Here is a 21,162-nt window from a genome sequence, read left to right on the forward strand (position 1 = left end):
GACACTTTTTAATCTTTTAGTTCCTGGACTTGAGTTGGTTTCCAGTGGTCACAAGGGGTGGCCAACACTTCATCAGGGGTCTTCATTATATTATTGATGTTGTTTGATTACCAGCGTTTATTTACATTTGTGTGTTTGCAAGATTACATCAAAAGTCCTTAACTGATATGGACAAAATTTAAACCACAAATGAACCTTAGGCCATGGAACATCCCATTAAAATTGTAGGGAATCCCGATCAATATACTGATTCTGGATCAATTTGAAGAAAAAAAAAAAATCCTCATTTCTTATGGTGAATTTTGAAAAATTCACATATTGGTTGGTATTTGGCGGATACGAAATTTTACTCGCTCATTATCCCACTGTGGTTTACATTCAATCACGAATCTTCAAAAATAAAAGGGGGTGCCCAATGACTGTACATTTGGAGATACTCTATTGTTAGTAATAGGGATAAAAGCCTTTTAAGTGTGAAGGATCATGGTACCATGATCAGGGTCACTGATCCAGATGACTTTGTGCTCTTGTGACTTTTTCTGGTATATATGCAAAGTTAATCTAAGCAATTTCCTGACAATGGCCTCCAGTATAAGTTTACGCTAAGTGGATAACCACTTTGAAATTTTTATTTCAGAACGATGTCCTGTTATCACACAAACTGACATTTAATGGGAATTCATTATCTATTGGTAGAGTATTAAACTAAAATGATGTGGGTGAGAAATACTTAAAACAAAAATTGACACCAATTGATGTATTTCATTTGCTGTGACATAAGGCAGCTGTTTACAACCACATTGGAATTTTCTTTTATTTAAAATTATGGAAATGTAAAAAAAAAAAAGAAATAAGAAAAAACATCTTCATTGAGGGAAAGCAAATCTACATTGAGACATACTGACTTGAATTTTCTCGGGGCAAAAAAAATTAAAACCTAATTACATTTGCGGATGCTCGGCTAATTAGAAGCCTGTGGCGTTGCTGCTTTGTCAGTCAGAAGCCCTGAGAGATGCCTGAATGAAACCAAATTACATGAAGTGTGGCTTTGTCAACCCAGAGCAATTTGCTGCCTCATTTTCTCAGCCTTCTGCATTTGGCAAAAAAAATGACCGTCCAATATGCATCTGCTATGCAACCTTTATTTTGTTGTTCATAAAGTTCAGCAATTGTTTTCTCTCATTTATCAAAACCACAACATTCTAAAAAAAAAATCATTCTCCATCCAAAATCAATTACTAAGGCAGTCCTCCACACAAAGGCTGAAAACTCACCAAAAGTATTTAATGTAATTGAGTTACATAAAATGCTGACAACTGTGTATTTGTTGAAAAATCAATGGCAACAGCAAACCTATGGCCATATTATGTACATAAATACAAAACACAATGCGAGACAAGAAAATAACACACACAACACTAACTGGACTTTATCTGGATTCAATCTGATCACCAATTTTTTCTCAAAATGTACCCTAAAAAAATGTTACTTCGCTTTAGCAAAATTTTGCGGTTTACAAAATGTTTCAATAAGTTATAAAACACCTTTTTGTTCATCTGCAAAACCTGTTATTATCCACAACTACAGACTGAAGAGTTACGGTGAGATATCGTCACTGTTTGTCTGACGAGCTGTTGATTCTTCATCAGTGAAGAATCTCCAGCTTCGCCTGTAGTGACTTGAAGTTGCAGATGGTTTGCTGTAGGGCTGAGTTGGGGCTCAGAGACTGGAGCTCCACCAGATAACCACAGATATTATCGAGGCACACGTTGGTAAACCTTCGCCTGAAACACAAGAAACAGACTCCATGACAGAACTGTTCTTGATCAGCAATGATGAGCAGCGTTTGACTAAAAGGTCAATGATGGATTTAATCAGTGCTATGAATCTACTTGAAACCTAAAGTTGAGATAATGGTCTGGCAAAGGACTTAGTTTTAATCTTCCAGCCACATTTGATTCAATTTGCTCAGGTTTGTGAATTAACCGTCATGTATGCAGGTAATAGGTGTGGTCATTTTGTCAAGATTACAGCCAGTGAGAAAAAACCAAACAAAATAAACTATACTGTGTCCTTGAAACAAGTGACCTAGAGTTCAGTGTTTGGTGACTTTTATTGGTGAAAAGTCTCAAGATTGTTTTGTAAATCATGGCACTCATAACAAAAGGGCCTAAGTCAATTTTTGGCCATTTTGAGATTTCATGCCTACCTTACAGTATATATTATTACATATTTCTTTTTAAATCTTAAATTTGATAAATATTTAATAATAATAATAAATGGAGAAAAAAAATAATGAATACGAATAATTTAAAAAAAAAACTCTTAAAACAAAAGCAAATTTTATTCAAATAGACAAGTTAGGCAAAACATATAAAAATGGTCAAAAGAATGATATACAGACTTTTGTTAAGAGGGCAACAATTACTTAATCAAATTGTAAAAAAAAAACAATGTGGATACTAAATAAAATGCTAAATCAGAGTTCCCTTTAAGTTTCTAACAACTGTGCCACTATACTTAAGTTCATAGTCGACAACATAGAGTGATGCTGAGCAATGTTCCAATTGATATTCTCAACTTAATTTATTTTCTTACAATTTCACAATAAAGCAGCAAAAAGAAAAAATAGTTATCTTCTTTAGTGTGTTTGCACTAGTTTCTTGAAAAATGTTTCCCTTCGCTCAATTTAATGTTAAAAAATGTCCTCTTAACTTGAGATAAAGCTTATCTATCCCAGCTGCTGCTGGAGAAAGACACTCACCTGTCATATGTTGGTACTCTGCTTGGATCCTTAACGTATCCCGAGAGAAGGACGTGAATACACTCGACCAAATGAAGAGGCTTCTTCAGTCGCTGCCAGCAAGGATCCTACAAAAAAAAAAAAAAAAAATACATTTTTATGATACAGTCACGTTTTCCTCTACAAAGACTGAAAAACAAACATTAAACACACGTACCCTTGTTTTGAAGAGTTGGTCATAGACCTCCAGCAGGCGTGGCAGCTGCACACCGATCTCCTGCATGGTGGACGTCACAAATCCAACATCCCAGTGAAGTCGACAGACCTCCTGCTCAAGGAACTTCACCAGGAACTCTGCAATCACATGACCAGGGTTGGGTCAATCATAACTGATTATTAACTACAATTATGGCATAATCATAATTTAAAATGTATTAGTTTGGAAGCCTAACAAGGTAACCAATAGATAGGAAACAAATATGATTTCGCTGATTTAGGACCCGTTATCATAAGAGATGCTAACACAAGTAGAAGGTGAAGTTTTATTAGGTAATTTACTTCAGGCTCAGTAATTGTGATCAATTGATTTTGAACTTTAGTAAATGAGAATGAAATTGTAAATGACTGAGGATAAAAAAAAAATTAGTGAAATTTAATTGTAATTAGAAAAAACGCTGGTCATTGTAATTGTAACTGAACATGGGTAAATTAAAATTTAATTGTAACTGAAAATCCTAATTGACCTCAACCCTGCACATGACCCAACAATGTTGACTGGGGACTATAGACAAGGTTTACATATCCTGGTTGATGAAAGAACAATTCAAATAATCCCAAACAAGAGCTAATTTAAAATAATATAATAAAGTAGTTAGAAAGGTGAAAACTGAACCTAATTACCAAGTGGGAAGTATCTCGGTGTTCCAGCGTAAATCTTCCCCAGTGACACAAGTTTCAGGTTCAGGGACCTCATCCTGTCTATTGGACTCATGGTCACAGAGTCTCCCAGTTCTGCAAACACACACGCACTGGTTTAAGACCATCAAAACTGATTGAAAAAAAAGGCCAGACTCCAGTTGGTCTTGATAAACTCCACGTGCCTTTCTCCAGGATCTCTTGCCACAGTGAGTGCACCAGGATGGGGTCTGAGTGTCCAGCACAGTGAATGATCGCCAACTTGCACTCAGACAATTTGAAATGATCAGCAAACTCTCCATAGAGCTGTGAAAACACACACACACACAAAGGAACATATTAACACACAACATTCACAGTCAAGGCAAGGCAAATTTATTTGTATAGCGCATTTCATACACAAGGCAACTCAATGTGCTTTACATGATCAAAAAGACTGCAGAAAACATTCAACAGCTTAAAATCTATAAGAAAATTAAAGACGGCAAAAAGAAAACATTTAAACTAATTTAAAATCATCAGCAAACACATTACATCAACAACATGACCAACAATCTCCCTCTCAATCATACACAGTAGAGAAAAAAAGTGCCTTCAACTTTTATTTAAAAATGTTCACATGTGATGCTGACTTTAGCTCTGCTGGCAGTTTGTTCCACCTCTTTGCAGCACAACAACTAAATGCAGCATCACCATGTTTACTGTGAGCTCTGGTCTCCACTATCTGACCTGTGTCCATAGATCTGAGAGACCTGCTGGGTTCATACTTGACTAACATCTCACTGATGTATTCTGGACCAAACCCATTCAGATTTATACACCAGCAGCAGAACTTTAAAGTCTATTCTGAGGCTGACTGGGAGCCAGTGTAAAGACTTTAAAACGAGAGTTACATATGTAACTACGGTTCTATGAATCCTGGATGACCGCCAGAGGCAGTGCTTAAAGCACTGGATGTTCCATCTCGCGCAGATGAAATAGAACTGGAGTAATGTGTTCTGATCTCTTTGTTCTGGTTAAGACCCGAGCTGTAGCGTTCTGAACCAGCTGTAGCTGTTTGACGCTCTTTTGGGGGATTCCTGTCAGAAGACCATTACAATAGTCCAGTCTGCTGGAGATAAAAGCATGAACAAGTTTCTCCTGATCTTTCTGAGTCATTAAACCTTTCACTCTGGAGATGTTCTTTAGGTGGTAGAAGGCTGTTTTTGTGAATGTCAGATTTGAGTCAATCAGAGCACCAAGGTTTTTGACTTGGTGCTCTTGACTCTAGCTCTGATAATAGACCTTACAATTCTGTACAATTTGTCCAAGAGGAAGCATATAAAGGCTAAACAGAAGGGGTCCAAGAACAGAACCCTGAGGAACCCCACAGGACATTGGTAATCTGTCAGATTCAAAGTTTTCAATGCTTACAAAATAACTTTGTTCCTCCGAGAAGGACTTAAACCATTGCATTACTTTTCCATTTAGTCCAACCCATGTTTGCCATTTGTGCAACAAAATTGTATGGTCTACAGTGTCAAATGCAGCACTTAGATCTAATAGAATGAGAACAGATACTTTTCCTGAATCAGTGTTCAACCATATCTCATTGATCACTTGGATAAGAGCAATTTCTATGCTGTGATGAGAATGAAAACCTCATTGAAACATAAAATATTTTGTTGAATGTTAAGAATTCACTCAGTTGGTTGAAGACCACCTTCTCAATGATCTTGTCTATGTATGGAAGATTGCTGATTGGTCTATAGTTAGCCAGTATAGAGGCATCCAGTGTTCTCTTTTTTAACAGAGGTTTCACAGCAGCTACTTTCAGGGATTTTGGTACAGTGCCTGATTGGAATGAGCAGTTAATCAGTGACAATTGATTGTCATGGTTAAACTCTCTTTTTGACTACATTACCTTTGTGATGTCCATGAGCTCTGAGTTCAACTGAGAGATGACATTTTTTACAGTGGGATGATGGGAGTACTGTCTGATCAGCGTTTCCTGAATCTGCACTTGAATACGAACCAGCTGAAACAAACAGAAAGCACAAAACTCAGAAACTAAAGAGCTAATGTACTTCCTGTGGGTGATCACTGCTCACGTACCTCCATCCTCTCTTCCAGCTCATGAAGAAACTCCCCGTCTGATGCCTGAGCTGTGATGGAGGAGGAGCTCTTAGCCGACAGGATGGCTCGAGCAATGTACTCCAAACGTTGCTTCAGGGAGATCTCAGTGCTGGTGAAAAGATGACAAGAAAAGCCTTGAAACAAATATTAGAAATAAATGAGTAATTATTTCATTTCCTGTTGGTGTAGTATCTGAACCTGTGCATTTCAGCCAACCGGGCCAGTACGTGGGCTGCTTTGCCAAAGTTGCGATTCTTCTCGTAGTAGCGCCATAACAGGTCCATATTGTGGACCTGACTGTGATCCTGCTTGATCATGTGCATTAGATGCTCCTCTAAATATGGAGAATTCAACTGGAGGGGAAAATAAAACAGCTTTAAATGTTGGTCGACATGTTTACTCTACAGCAGTGGTTCCCAATCTTTTTTGTCCCCTGTACACCTTTCATATCATAAGTACTGTCTTCATCATTTCATTGGCTTTTTCATTAGTAGAACAGCAGGTACTCCTAAACCCCTAACTGTGTCTCCATCATTGGTTCCCTTAATCTACAAATTTAAACAATGGGTGTAGTTTATTTTATAAATACCATGCACTTTTATGTGATTACTTCAATAGTAAATAAATACAGCCTCCTATATAAAATTTAGCCAATTATAGTCTGCCATTGTCAGAAGTGTGATAAAATGGCTTCCACAGCATAAAATAATCCTGCTTCATTCAATTATAATAATATATAGTATTTTATTGAGCAACAGTACTGTTAGTTTGTGGTGAATTTGTAGAAAAAAAAAATAGCCTAAAAAAGAAATTAGCAATATTTCACAATTATTCTTCAATTAATTGTTAAATCTTTCCGAGGACCCCATGCAATGTGCTCCTATACCCCTAGGGGTACATGTACCCCTGTTTGAAAATCACTACTCTACACCACATGTTAAACTATGGAGAAGGTTTATGATAAGAAGGGGGTACACACAAAAAATGACAAAAAATGCAAAGGGGGTACATGAGACAAAAGAGATTGGGAACCACTGGTGTAAATTAAACTTAACAATATTTGCAGGGGCTCAAAGTTTTCCTGGTGCTTTTATCGCAGATTGCATTCATTTTTACTGTTAAACTGTTGAAAATTTAAGGATTTTGTACGAATTCTGAGATTTTTTCCTCAAATTATTACATAATATTTCCCTTAATTAAATAGAAATTGATCACAAAATCCAGGAAACTTAAAAGTTAAAATCCTGTTGGGACTGATATTTCTCAGTATCTTACATATTTCGTATTTTATGGAGAAGTGTAAACTAGGGCACAAAAACATTGACATTACTCGTTTTCCCGCATAAAATCTGTTCAACTGCTCTGTATTTGGCCCCTAAAACTAAAATGAGTTTCACATTACTGCTCTACACGTACAGTATATACATTTATTATCTAAAAGAACAGGAATTAAAATATGGAGCATTGCCAGGAAAAAGAACCTCGAGCAGCTTGTCCGTCAGATCCGCCTGAATCAGCCAGTTGTACAGAGCGATGTGGAACAGCTCATCCTGAGACCTCTGGGCCAGACCGAGCATCTGCTCAAACTATAGGGGAGCAACAGGCGTGCATTAGAAATACAGATCGCTGTGGAAAGAATTAAACAGCAACTAGCTACCCTCATGACTCACGTGGGCGGTGGCTTCTTCGTTGCTGAGCATGTTCGGGTCACAGGTCAGCACTGGAGGGCCCGGCTGCTTGGGGACACTGGGGGATTGAGGGGCAGCTTTGCTCTGGTTCACCAGCTCCTGCATGGTGTCGGTGATGCACTTATAGCACAGAAGTCTTAGGGTAATAAACAGAGGATGGAGCAGTGACTGATCTGAGCTTTCTAGTGTTGCTGAACAGCAGGGTTGGGGTCAATCATAATTGTAATTGCAATTATGATGTAATGATAAGTGTAATTGTAATTGAAAAAATGTGTTGCTGTTGTAATTGAGTTCATATAACTTACTTGTAATTGGCATGGAAATTCTATAAAACTGTAATTTACAAAATATTTAAACAAAAAACTGAGGAACCATGTTACAGTTCTATGTCTTACACACAGGCCTACATAGTTAGGAATTATTAAAATATGTTTACAAGTTTACCTGTCAATTCTCTTGAAGATCATTTTACCATTTAAAAAAATTAAATTGAGTGGTATACTGACACGGAAAAGGCTCAGAAGCCCACACCAAAAAAATGAATACCAATATTTTCATTGATTACGAAGCTTAAAAGGTAACCAAGAGATTAAAAACAAATTCGATGACAGATAACATAATTCATGTATTTTACAACTGATTAAAGACATGGGTCAAAACTGATCCATTATAAGAGATGCTAGCAGAAAGCTAAAACAAGAGAACATTTTTTTTATGAAGTTATTTATTAAACGCTCAGTAATTTTGATTTATTGAAGTTGAACTTTAGTAATTGAGAACATAACTACTAAAATACAATTTGTAATTTTAATTGGAAAACATGCTGGTCAAAGTAATTGTAATTGAGTTGTAATTGAACATGGGAAATTAAACACATAATTGTAATTTAAAAATGTAATTCAATTACGCATTTGAATATCCTTGTTCAATTACAACTTGATTACAATTATGGTGGCCACCATTTTTTGCAATAACAATAGTATTGTCCCACTGAAAGTGAAATAAAATTACATTTTCAATTACTAAAGTTCAGTTCCTTCCCTTTCCATGAAAATATTGATATTAATATTTTTGGTGTGATCGTCAGAGCCTTTTTCAGTCAGTATACCCCTCAATTTCAAATATTTTAAAAATGATAAAATGATCCTCGAGAGAACTGACAAGTGTGTGAAAAATTTAGGTTATTTACATAAGCCCGGTTCTATGAGTAATATGAGTGAGATGTCTCACTATGGGATGCACCCTCCATCTGCAGCCCTCAGAAGCAATTTCCCAATCTGCCGATCCTGATTGGCTGATGAATCGTGTCCGTCCGCCAGAACACTCCCACCTCCTATAAGAGGAGGAGGCGGACAGACTCTCAATTCAAAATAAGCACCTCTTCTCACTTGTTCGAGCAAGAAGGGTTGTCTGGTAAGACATCTCACTTATATTACTCATAGAACCAGGTTTATGTAAATAACCTAAAGTTCTATTTCATAATATTTGGTGAGATGACATGCTTATCGAAGGGAGGCCAGCCCGAAGGGCAGAATCTGTACACATCAGGACAGGAGAACCGCCTGTGCAACACAAGGGGCGGAAACATACAGCATGTAAAAGCGGACAAACTTGAGGGGCGAGGTCTAGTGCGCGCGCAGACCCTCAGGCGGCCGTAGATGCTGACTCTGGAAACACCATCCCTCAGATATCCTCCACTTGCAATCACAAAGAGATCTAGTGCAGGGGTGGCCAATCCTGGTCCTCAAGAGCCACTATCCAGCATGTTTTAGATGTTTCCCTCTTCCAACACACCTGATTGAAATGACCAGGATCGTTATCAGGCTTCTGCAGAGCTTGATGACGATGTTGTTCATTTGAATCAGGTGTGTTGGAAGAGGGAAACATCAAAAACAAGCTGGATAGTGGCTCTTGAGGATCAGGATTTGCCACCCCTGATCTAGTGGATCCCTTTACGATTGCACTCAGGGGTCATGCCCACAGTACCAGGCGCTCTGGGCGAGGGTGAAAAATCGGGCCACTACCCTACAACAGCAGTTCCCTGAGCAGCAGGAGCTGCCAGGGACAAGCACGCCGCAACTGGTAAATCTTCGCCAGCCAACGCATTGGCAGGCCAATGTGGAGCCACAAGGATCAGTGCATGCCCAAGCTCCCTCACCCTGGACAGGGTGGGGGGTATCTGAGCCAACGGGGGAAATGCGTAAAGTAATAGTTTACTAAATATCTGTAAGCCATAGAGCTGTAATATAGTTCCCCAGTTTTGCATTTGATTAAATTGTAAATGACAGTTTTTATAAAATTTTCATGCCAATTTCAAAGTGAATTATCTGAACTCAATTACTATTACAACATAAACATTTTTCCATTACAACTCTATAGTATAATTACATCCTAATTGTAATTAACTATGAAATATACGATTAAAATCATAATTGACCCCTGGTGAACAATGGTAATTCAGTCCTGTATTACCTCTCCTGAAAGGCCTGCTGTCCCACTTTGTCCTCCTCAGGCTCTCCGTTCTTATAGAAATGAGGTCCGAGTCTCTGTGGATCTTTCTTGTCTGCAGCTGTGAGGCATAACTCTAGCACTCCCTCAAAGAAACGAACTGGGATGTAAAAAATAAAATAAAATAAAAAAAGAGCCATTTCACATTGACTACCATGATCCTACCTTGTCTGTACTGGGAGCAGACCATTGGAAGGTCCGTGTGCTGGCTGATCTGCTGATAAAGCCGCAGAGACTCTCTTAATGTTCTCTCTTTATCTACTTTGTTCTGGGTCTGCTTTGAGCTCTGCAGCAACTCATTAGCCTGAATGGGAACAACAAGAAACACCAAATTATGGAGTCTGAATCAATGACCTTTTAACTCATTGGCTGCCAGTCATTTTCAGAACAGCAACCCCCAATTTTGACTAATTTTGAAGACCCACAGAATATTTTGTACAATGACTATGTAAAATCCGAAACCAGATTCTGAAAGAATACTCTCTACTTTCATTACTAGAAAAAGAATTGTTTGTAGCTTGTTTCATTCTTCTGTTATTAGCAGTTGAATAGGTAAGTTTCAGAAAAAATGCCACTTTCTGAGCAGAAAGCTGAGAAAACAGCCTTTTTCTGAAAAGTCGGTGACTTTGAGGCTAATTTCTCTTGTTTTAGTGACACCTCAATATTGATTTCCTTCTATAAAACACTGAGACTGGGCTTTTGATGGTAACATTGTCATTTTGCTATCTGGGTCAGAGTTGTATGGTTACTTTACCATTTTTGGCCTTCCTCCAAGTCTCCCCCCACGCAACTTCCTCCTACTCCCTAACATTACGAGTCTCGCTGTTTGGCTTGGATTGTTGATTGTCATCGCTCACAATCGCAACACTCTCGATAGTTGACTTAGGTCCACACATGCTCTGCTCGAGTGTGCGCTGAGCTTCACCATCAACTCTTGTAGGGCCATTTTCTGCCTCGCCAACTCCTTTCTTGTCCCCCTAAACTCTTTGATCACAGGTGATCTCTCATCCAAAGGTGCACTGCTGCCACCTACATGGCACCAGTTGGTCACTACATCACAGTACGAGGCGATATTCATGAGCGACCTCTGCCTGAGTGTGTCCTAGCACAGGGTGACTAAAGGTAGGAAGAATTTATATTTAAGATTTTACGACCTTTTTAATACCACCTTAAAGAAAAATCAGATCAAAGGGAAAATACATTATTTTACAATTAAAGGCATTGATGTCAGTTAATAATTACAATAGCGAAAAATGAAAATCAGTTGTTCAATAACATTCTGATTCTCCAAATTTGTTAATTAATGTGGAGAGGGAACAAAAATATCAACATTGTCCTAAATTACATTTATTGTAACAATTCTCACAACATTTAATATCAGTAGACAATAACTCAGAAATCAAAATTGACTGGAACCTGTGAAAAAAAAAAAAAAAAAAAAAGTGTTTTTTTTTTTTTTTAAAAAAACCTTTATTTAACCAGGAAAGTCTGATTGAGAATAATATTCTCTAATCAGATCCTTTACCATGTAATGCCATATGTGGAGCTTTGATCTAAAAGTCGGCCTTCAAAGAAAATGTAAACAAGTCAAACTGATTTTTGAAGGAAAAATTAAAATATCAACCAATAACAAAAAATAAATCCAGCAAAGAAGCCACTAAACCATACTACTTGCATATATGACTTGTCACTGACCAACCCGCATTAGCACTTAATTTATGTCCTGGCTAATGAAACCTTATATTTCTATTATGGGCCCACCTTAGATATAACAATGGGAACAAACTACATCTACATTTGAAATATTGTGAAAACACAAATTCTGGGGTGAGATAAAAGAGGTAGGAGAGAAAGTAAGGGAAAGAGAAAATGCCTGACTGGATATCAAGGCCTTTTCACAATCGATTAATCGGTGAATGAATTATTCGATTAATTGGATAAAAAAAAAAACACTTAATTTCTGCCTCTTTATTCGTCCCAATGTGAATGTAGTGGCAGCAGATAACTTTAAGGTCATCTTCATTGCCTACATGTGTCCATACACAATATCAGCAGTGAGAGACAATTTGCATTCTTCACTTCCTTTAAAGTCTCTTCATATTTTCTCTACATGAGCTTTGTAAAATGTAAAATGTGTCATTGAGGGAAGAATGTGACCTGGATTAAAGGTGAGGATGACTGTAGTTAAGCTTCATTTTCAACCATGGACACAGGCCTCATGTCAGTGATAAACATGTAGAGCAGGGGTGGCGAACTCCAGTCCTCGAGGGCCAGATTCCTGAGACTTTTAGATCTTAGATTTGCAGAAGCATGATAACGAGCCATTAATTTGATTCAGGTGTGTTGGAGCAGGGACATATCTAAAAGTGTCAGGAATCCGACCCTCGAGGACTGAACTACGCCACCCCTGATGTAGAGGATGTTCTCAGTCTATACAGCTTCTCTCTGTGGTTACATCATGTCTGTCATCATGAAGCCTTTTATTGTTTTCTGATAAAAAAAAAGAAAGATAGTATAGCATTAGTATGTATTAAGCACAATTTACAACAACTCAATAATTTACTTGTTTGATTTGCAGTATTAAGTTAAGGCAAGTTAGTAAGACACATACACACACACATACACTGACAAGGTACCTTAAAAAAAATTAATCAAATGTGAGTAGATGTGATAAGTTACTTTAACCCCTGTCACAAACGCCCTCAAACATTCGTGCGCACACACACTAGCGTCAGGCAAGCTACCAGAGAGGCTAAAGATACGTTTCGTCTCTTCCAAACACAACAAATGTAGGATGTTGTAGTGATTTACCTGCTGTTGAGCTCTTTATTCACAAACGTGTGGGGGCACGTTTGAGAAATTCCGCCAAACTTTGTTCTCAGCCTCCGCTCTACATCTGCATCCAACTTGCTCTGTTGACTCGCTCGGCAGATATTGATATCAGATATCGTTCTGATATTAGCCAGAAAATGAATGTCGGATTTTATCGGACAGCATCTAAAATCACCGATATAAGCGCTCAGATAAAATTTTCCACTCCAGCACTTCTATCCATAGGTCACTGTGGTTCACACTTCAACAAAGTTTTTATTCAATTGTTAAATACTGCAGATATTATGTTGAAGGTTAAAATTTATGTAACCAATTGGTTAATAATAAATGGGTCAGTTTTTCTCATACCTACTGTGGCTGACTATTGTTCTCTGTTTGAGTAACATCACTTGATCAAGCCTTTTCTAACATTCCAAACTACAAAATAAGCAATAAAAGTATGTATGATTCATGTTGAAATCGTATCGGATCAATATCGGTATCGGCCAATACGCAAGGCTGCAATATCGGTATCGTATTGCAAGTGAACAAGTTGTATCGGGACATCCCTAGAGAGCGGTTGGATTTGAAATGACACAGATACAGTATGTGCGTCAATGGCAGTGAGTGAGTTAATAGAATAACATGTTCCCCCAAAATTACCTCAGGTCAGAAAAAAAGTGTAAACAACACATCAACACGATCACAATCTGACACTTGAATAGCAGCAGGTAATCTCACCTTTTTTTAAACCCAGCAAAAATAAAAACAAAGATATTCTACATACCTTGGAGCAAACGCTGTCATCACTGCTGTACAGCAGGGGGCAAAGGTCCCGCAGGTGATTGCTGATTCCATCCACCGAGGCATTATCTTTGATGTAGACATTAATGAGTCCTGTAATGAGCGCCCCGGATAAGTCCTTGCCACGAATCACCACGTCTTTAAAACTTGCTCCCTTCATCTGATCCTGAAACTCCTGTCAACATCAACACACAAAACAAAAAAATGTAAACACTGACAAACACAAGGAAGGGCCAAAGCTGACAATCAGAGGTGAGGAGGTGATAATAATCTCATATATCCACAGATACAAATTGGACATTGTAATGAGGAGCAAAAATTTTAAATAAATATAAAATTATAATTCATCTTGTTAACTTAACTAGAATCTTATAGTAACACCCGTAACCCTGGGGTCAATTTCACCCCATTCAATGTTTATCAATCAAAAATAATAGTTGACTTTATTTTTTTGCTTCATATTTCAAGATATTTTCGAATTTGATGGGTACAATTGATAAAGCATATACTTATCAGTATTTACTATAAATATAATGATGAGAGGTCGTTCATTCATTCTGTGAGAGTCATGAATGAAGGTGTACCCCAAAAATTTGGATGAAAGATTTTCAAGATACACCAACTCTAAACCTGAAAGTTTGATGCTGCATATCATCACCACAACCAATATGGTTCATACTCTTGTGGTCATTAATGTTGTCAGTAAATTTGAGAAGATTTGGATGAGAGCTATTCAAGATAAATAATTTCTCATTTAAAAGTTTGGCTTTGACAGTGACGCGATAGAACATCAATGGTATATGAGTCCAAAAAGCTGCGCAGCCCAGCTATGCCACAAACTTAAATATCTTTCCCACTGGAAATTCTATTAATGTCTTGTTCAGATGATCAGATCATAGAGGTTAGTACTAGTAGCTCAAAAAAGACAAAAAAAAAAATCTCAACGAAAAGTTTAATGGCGTCTTGGCTTCCTTCATGACGTAATTGCTTATGCTATTCACAAAAGGCTCTATTCTCCCATGTGTGCAAGTCCAAAAAGCAGCACAGCGACACTGTTTTTGGCTGCGCGCTATTCTCCCCCGTACTTAAGCCAGTCACTGCGCACCTTCAGACCCAGTTACACACCGTGGGTGGAGCAGCCATGAAACTTGGGCATTCCCATTCAAATCTGGCTTTACGCGCATTCTCCGGTGTGCGTAAGTCCTTTTCCTCCTACGCGCTTCTAAACCCTGGAATAAGTGCAGCGCCCCGATAAGGTGAAACAATATAATGCACTAGAAATATGGACTTATTTACATTTGAAGCCACACGGACTCATGCGTTGCGAAGCAGCAGCTGTGATCACTCAGCTGCTACTGCGCAATTAATTAAAACAGACACAGACTTCGTCTACGTTGGCCACAGTGATTCAACTATTTTCATACTACTGTATATGTCCAACATAAAGTCACAGTTTGATCCACTACAGAGTAAACAAGCTGTCATTTGCGGATGAGGATGGACCAGAAACTGTTCCCACACATATTTCATTGAGGCTCAGCTCAAGTCACTTTAAACAATTTATATTTAAAACTGCGTATTATGGAAGCCAATAGTTCTTTCACCGCAAACATCCCTCTGTATTAAAGCAGGATGCTCTGCGGCCACGTTATTTCCTCATATCTACAGCGCATCTAGCTGGGTCACGCTTTACAGCGATGATGAGGACAATGACAAAGAGATTTTAACTGTGACTAGGACAAAAGAATGCGGCCAATCCTCAGTCACATTGCAATAATCTAATCAATGATCTGATCAAATCAACCTGTTACATTGTTTATCAATGAAGGCGTTTCAAACTAAAAGTGAACTTTATCATTTTCACGGATTTCAATGACATTTACAAACGTTGGGAAAACGCCATGTTCTGTGATTTCTAGACAGTCCAAAAAATTGACATCACCGCCTCCTTTCCTTCAGCCCGCCATCATTCACAAACTACGCGGTTTTGCTCTAATTACGTGCGGTGGGCATGTCAAGAGCCGAGACTGGAGAATACGCGTAGGAGGAAAGCGAGTCACTGCAGGTGCGCAAAAAAGCGCTTAAGTACAGATGGGAAAATATACCCCTAAATAAACAAAGTGCCTGACACAAAAACTTGGTCAACAATTTTCTGAAAATCATTTTCTGGAGGCAAACATCCCTGGGGTCAATCAGAACTCCTCCTTGGGGTTTTGTCCAATCAGCGTGCAACTTGGCACATAGAGTCTTCAGTTGGACTTGATGTAAAGTTATCAAAATAATTTTGTTCGGGCAAAATATGCGCAAATTATTAACGAGTAAAATTTTCTAGCTAGCTATGAAAACGCGAACTGGTACATATCTCGGTCAGAATAAATGCTAACAACACCAAATCTGAACAAATTTGAATAATGTGGGTCACTAGGGGGCGCTGTAAATAAGGAATATTTATCTCTCTTAAATGGCAAGACCAATTTTTACCAGATTTGGTGGGTATGATCTTGGGTCCCTCCTAAGGCCATATCTCAAATTTATTAGCGATTGGTCAAAGTGGGCGTGGCTTATTACGTCCTAACATAAATAAACAAACATTTATTTCAGCTGAATTATTGCGTTGAGGGCTGTAAAATTTACAGGGTAGATATAGAAGACAACACAGACCACCCATACCAAAAATTGCGCCACTAGGTGGCGCTATAATTACAAACATATTTTGGCCTCGAACTTTCACATTGTAATTCACATCTTCAAAAACTTCACATCCCATAGTTCCCTATATAAAGGCGCATCTTCTGACATAGGCCAAGCCCACTCCCACAGCATATTGATTTTTGTAAGTCATTACATATCAAAAACTACTTTGTCAAAATTACTCCTTGGGGTTTTGTCTAATTAGCATGAAACTTGGCACGTAGAGTTTTCAGTTGGACCTGATCTAAAGTTGATAAAATAATTTTGTTAGCTCAAAATATGCCCAAATAATTACTGAGTAAATTTTTGGTTGGCATGTGACTGTAAGGGCATAAGCAAAATTTTAGTAATTTACGTCACTAAGGGGCACTGCAAATATGGGAAATGTAAATCTCATAAATGGCAAGACCGATTTTTACAAAATTTAGTGGGTATGACCTTGGGTCGCTCCTGGGGCCGTATCTCGAAGTTAATTGCGATTGGTCAAAGTGGGTGTGGCTTATTACAACATAACATAAATAAACAAACCTTTATATCAGCTGAAGTATTATGTTAAGGGATGTGAAATTTACAGAGTACATAAATAAGAGTACACAGATCACCCATACCAAAATGTGCGCCACTAGGTAGCGCTATAATGGGTGCAAATGCATTTTGGCCAGCAAATTTCCCATTTTAAATCATATCTCCCAAAACTTCATATCCATCTGTTCACTGCAAATGGGACGTTGGCCTGTGTCCTGACGCTCGCCACAAGCCGTCATCCTTCGTGACGTACTTCCACGGGCTCTGCGAAACCTGGGGGCCAAGTCGCGCGGGAAGGCTCGGCCACTTTCATCACTGCTTGCAGTTCTAGTTATACATTGTTTCAAGGAAGCACCCTATTGTCTCACTACAGGATACTGCCAAAAGTTGCAGCTTCCAACTCATTCTGCAGAATTCCATTACTCATAGTGACAGCATAACTTTCCCTCTAACAAAAGGCTGCTTGCTTTCTGCTGCTGCACTCCGTTAATAACAGAGTCATCGTTCATACAAATATCAGGCTGTCATGCTGCCTTGTACTTCGGATGATGTTTCCCTTCGGCCCCGGGGGTTGTTATGGGTCAAAGCTGATTTGTTGGCTCTGGTGCTGCAGGTTTCCTTCCAAAAGGGAAGTAAATTAGTTTTTTTTCTCTTCGTTGTAAAACTATGCTTGCTCATGTGGAAATTTTTGGGTTTTGTTCATGACTTTTTGTGTTTTCCACTATATAAATAAAAATGAATTTGAATGTGTAATCTATATTCTTCCTTTCTTCTGAAACCGTTTGTTTTCATCTGCCAAAAGGGTTTCCCTACAAACAGTTCTACAACACTGACTCATTCTTTTACTCACATGAATACTTGTTTAACCCAAACCAGCTTAGATTCATCATTCAAAACACATTCAAGTAAATATTTGTCAGATCAGCAGAACTAGAACAGCCCTTTGTTGGTGCTCAGTTGCTGCATTGCTCTACTATTGGCCCTGCAGAGATGTTGTGAGCATCTGTTTAAATGCTGACATTTTTTTGTGCGTGCGTACAAACCTTTGGCAGTTCGGACATAATGAGGCTGAACTGATGATCAGTGAGAAGCTTCCACAGGGACAGAGTCTGATAGGAGTGATGCACCAGCTGCTGGATGCCCTGCAGGGACATTTTCTCATAGACCTGAGCCTTGGCTGGTTTTGGCAATAAGAAATGGAGTGAAAATAACAGGATCCGTCATCAAAAGAGAAGCTCAAATAAATTACATTTGAAATGTTTGCTTGTGCATTAAAATAAAAAAAATCCTATCAATTTATAATAATAGTAACAATTCTGTGAAAATCCAATATATGAACTCGTAACTCACTGTGATATTTTCTTTGGAGATCCTGCTGAACCTGCTGAGAGTTTGCTCCATCAGGACACATAAATCCCAACAGCCTCTGTTGCAGATTGGCAGGGGAAGTGAAGCTACGACAGATACAGTACATCATACATCAGATGGGAATTTTTAAATCTTTTTTATTATTTTATTTTCATTTTCTTTCTCAGTTGTATATTCATTTTTGCTTGTATTACTGAAGGCAATCAAACAGATATTATATGTGCAGAAAAGATAGGAAATCACCCAAGAACATCACTCATCGTAAACTGAATTATTAAGAAAAATAAAGTTGCATCTTTGAATTTAACAAGGCATGTGATCACCACACTGAAGCTAATCTGCTTGAGCCTTGATTTATTTAATGTTTTTAAAAGAGAAGAGAAGTGTACACTATTACCAAGGACTAAAAAACTAAAATCCAAGCCAATTAAAGTAGGTAACAACAGGGTTGTCCAAAAAAAAGTTTTTGGGGGTATTCTGTACATTTGAACCCTGCATTTGGTTCCTGTCTGGTCAAAATATTTGGGTCCAAACTTTATGCAAATGAATTAATATTTAGATGTTGCACAAGACACTTAAGCTAAATCAACTTTTCTGTGCTTTAAACATCATAAAAGTGCTATTTGGGTTTCATACACATGCCCAAAGTATCTTTTTCATTGATCGATATGTAAACAGACACGCCCACAAAGGTGAGCATTTCAGCATCCTTCGTGCAGTGCTATGTATGTATTTTCTACAGTCTATGTATGTACAGGCAAACGCCCAACACCCACGCTCTGTCTCATGTTTATAAAGCAACATGAGCTTGGCTACAGAGTGGGTGGGAGGAGGGCAGGCTGCCCTCTGGCCATACGTCACCATGCAGGGAGGAGGAAGTCAGTGTCCCATCTATAGACACACTCATGTATAAGTAGGCCGCAAATCAGCCTGTTTGTGTAGAGTTGCTCAGAAAGTGACTTTTCAGAGGCTCAAACTCTGGAAAACAGGCAAGTTTAGGAAAATAAACCTCAAGTACTATGTTTTGGGGATTCTTAGAACAAATGGAGATGGGTGAAGTAAAAAAAAGCATACTGGATTAATTTTTCTATTTTGCAAAAACAAACTGAAACTTGCATTGAAATGTTATTTAGAAAGTCCAGCAAGCACTGTGGCTTTGTTGACATCTGCTGGAGGAATTTTTAAGAATGTTCCCTTCATAATCTGCTTGATTAAGCGCATCACAACTCTTTCTTCCTAAATCATCTTCTGGAGTCCAAAACCTAATGCAGGGTTCTAATCGAGGTTATCTAAAATGTTATTATTTACCATGCTTTGATGAACCACCCTAACATAATACCCTTTTCTACGCATGTCTAAAAAATACACATTTTTATTCTTTTTACCTGGCAGCATCGAGTGAAGAGGGACTGAACTGTGAGTTTTTATCGAGAAACTCCTGCAAACCACTGAGCTCACGAAGAACCGACTCCAGTTCAAAGGAAGCAACACTGCTTTCCAACTGTTAGATGAGCATATAATGGCTGGAGTTACTTTTACTATATCTTTCTTTATTGATAAAATGCTATGAATAACAGGAAATCTAATACTCACAATACTGACTGTCTGGTTTCCTTTGGTCATGGTTTTCTCAACAGCGAGGGAGCCATCCCAAATATTTCTGTGTGAGATATGAAATAAGTGTTAAAGATTTCAAAAACAAAATAAAGACACTTCAGTCGCCAGATATTTGGCTCCAAATGTTTTGACGGGTAACAGGATTTTACTCACCCAAGAATACGTGCAAAGTAGATGCAGATTCCATTGTGTTTTCCAGAGAAAATGACCTCTGGGCCTGCAGACATGGGAGTGATGGGGGCAATGGGGGCAGCTCCGGAGTGCATGGGAACAAAAGGTGTGGCCAACGCTGGTGGTATAACACCTGAAAGAAATGAGTGTTTAGGTTTCGACATACAATGTGAAAATTGTGCAAGGTTGAAACACACTTCACTTACCTGGCGCTGGAGAGCTCATAATAGGACCGACCGTAGCGGGGGATGTTACTGCAACAGGAAATCGCATCTGTGCTTCTCCTCCATATCTAACCCCAGCATCAGACACAGGAATGACTTTAGTATGGGTAAAAATGCAAATCAGCAGCAACAGTGTTACCAGACCTGAAGAAGGCTCTGGTGGCCCATTGAGACACTTCTCTGTCACAGGCTGCAGTAGAACAAGCCAAGATCAGCGATGTAGCGCAGGCCTGTTCTTCCTGTGCAGAAGAAAATAAGTTGAAAACATTTTTTTTGTTTGTAAAATTAAATTTAAAGGGGACATATCATGCTAAATCCACTTTTTTAGCCCTTAAATGCATTTTGTTGTATATTTAGAGTGCTTAGAAGTACAGAAAAAATCAAATTAGTCTCTTCAGGTGCTCCGTAGATATCTTTATATTCTGTTTTGCTCATATTTTTCAATCTGTTTCGATTTTTCTATTCTCTATTACGTTTTTTTAACTATTACATCACAGTATTTGCAGCAGAACTGCCAAATTAGTACATCAACTCCAGGTCCAACACTTCGAGCAATCCGCCATTTTTATTTCTCTCTTTTATTTTGTAGTCCAAGCTCAAGGACGCCGAAGTTACGAGAGGATAAGTCAAGATGTTTGGTTGTTGGATGTAGTAACCCACACGCTTCATTACACCGTCTCCCAGCATCAGAACCTTTTCGAAGTGCCTGGTTGAGTTTTATTTTTCACGGAAATGTACCCACATCTGTGGGTAAGGTCATTTTTGTGTGCGCGAAGCACTTCAAGGATGACTGCTTCAGCAACCTCCGCCAGTATAAAGAAGGATTTGCCGAGAAGGAGACGACGAACAGAGCACTTCGGTAAGCTGTAAATAACGCTAAAAAGTGTGATAAGACGTCCATGTCATTGTTTTGTTAGCATTAGCAGTTGCACCGTCTACAGACTTCATATGTTAGCGCTGTGTGCTCGTTTTAGATCCTTGG

At 38.4% G+C, this 21,162-nt stretch overlaps 1 protein-coding gene across 1 annotated transcript in view; it reads right to left on the reverse strand.

The window, feature by feature from the left end:
* Positions 1 to 1,645: 1,645 nt before the first annotated feature.
* LOC114472997 (nuclear pore complex protein Nup155-like) overlaps positions 1,646 to 21,162 on the reverse strand; it is a 32,117-nt gene continuing 12,600 nt past the window's right edge. The window contains exons 14-33 of the mRNA XM_028462347.1: positions 20,325 to 20,419; positions 20,163 to 20,248; positions 19,939 to 20,089; positions 19,762 to 19,828; positions 19,554 to 19,669; positions 18,151 to 18,254; positions 17,844 to 17,977; positions 13,568 to 13,759; positions 10,135 to 10,273; positions 9,934 to 10,069; positions 7,444 to 7,597; positions 7,255 to 7,359; positions 5,972 to 6,126; positions 5,753 to 5,882; positions 5,562 to 5,675; positions 3,844 to 3,964; positions 3,644 to 3,754; positions 2,961 to 3,097; positions 2,765 to 2,871; positions 1,646 to 1,784 (exon numbers count right to left, since the gene is read on the reverse strand). Of these exons, the coding sequence (XP_028318148.1) occupies positions 1,646 to 1,784; positions 2,765 to 2,871; positions 2,961 to 3,097; positions 3,644 to 3,754; positions 3,844 to 3,964; positions 5,562 to 5,675; positions 5,753 to 5,882; positions 5,972 to 6,126; positions 7,255 to 7,359; positions 7,444 to 7,597; positions 9,934 to 10,069; positions 10,135 to 10,273; positions 13,568 to 13,759; positions 17,844 to 17,977; positions 18,151 to 18,254; positions 19,554 to 19,669; positions 19,762 to 19,828; positions 19,939 to 20,089; positions 20,163 to 20,248; positions 20,325 to 20,419 (2,493 nt within the window). The remainder of the gene's footprint in view (positions 1,785 to 2,764; positions 2,872 to 2,960; positions 3,098 to 3,643; positions 3,755 to 3,843; positions 3,965 to 5,561; positions 5,676 to 5,752; positions 5,883 to 5,971; positions 6,127 to 7,254; positions 7,360 to 7,443; positions 7,598 to 9,933; positions 10,070 to 10,134; positions 10,274 to 13,567; positions 13,760 to 17,843; positions 17,978 to 18,150; positions 18,255 to 19,553; positions 19,670 to 19,761; positions 19,829 to 19,938; positions 20,090 to 20,162; positions 20,249 to 20,324; positions 20,420 to 21,162) is intronic.

This window comes from Gouania willdenowi, chromosome 12 (assembly GCF_900634775.1).
Source record: "Gouania willdenowi chromosome 12, fGouWil2.1, whole genome shotgun sequence".
Taxonomy (NCBI): domain Eukaryota; kingdom Metazoa; phylum Chordata; class Actinopteri; order Blenniiformes; family Gobiesocidae; genus Gouania; species Gouania willdenowi.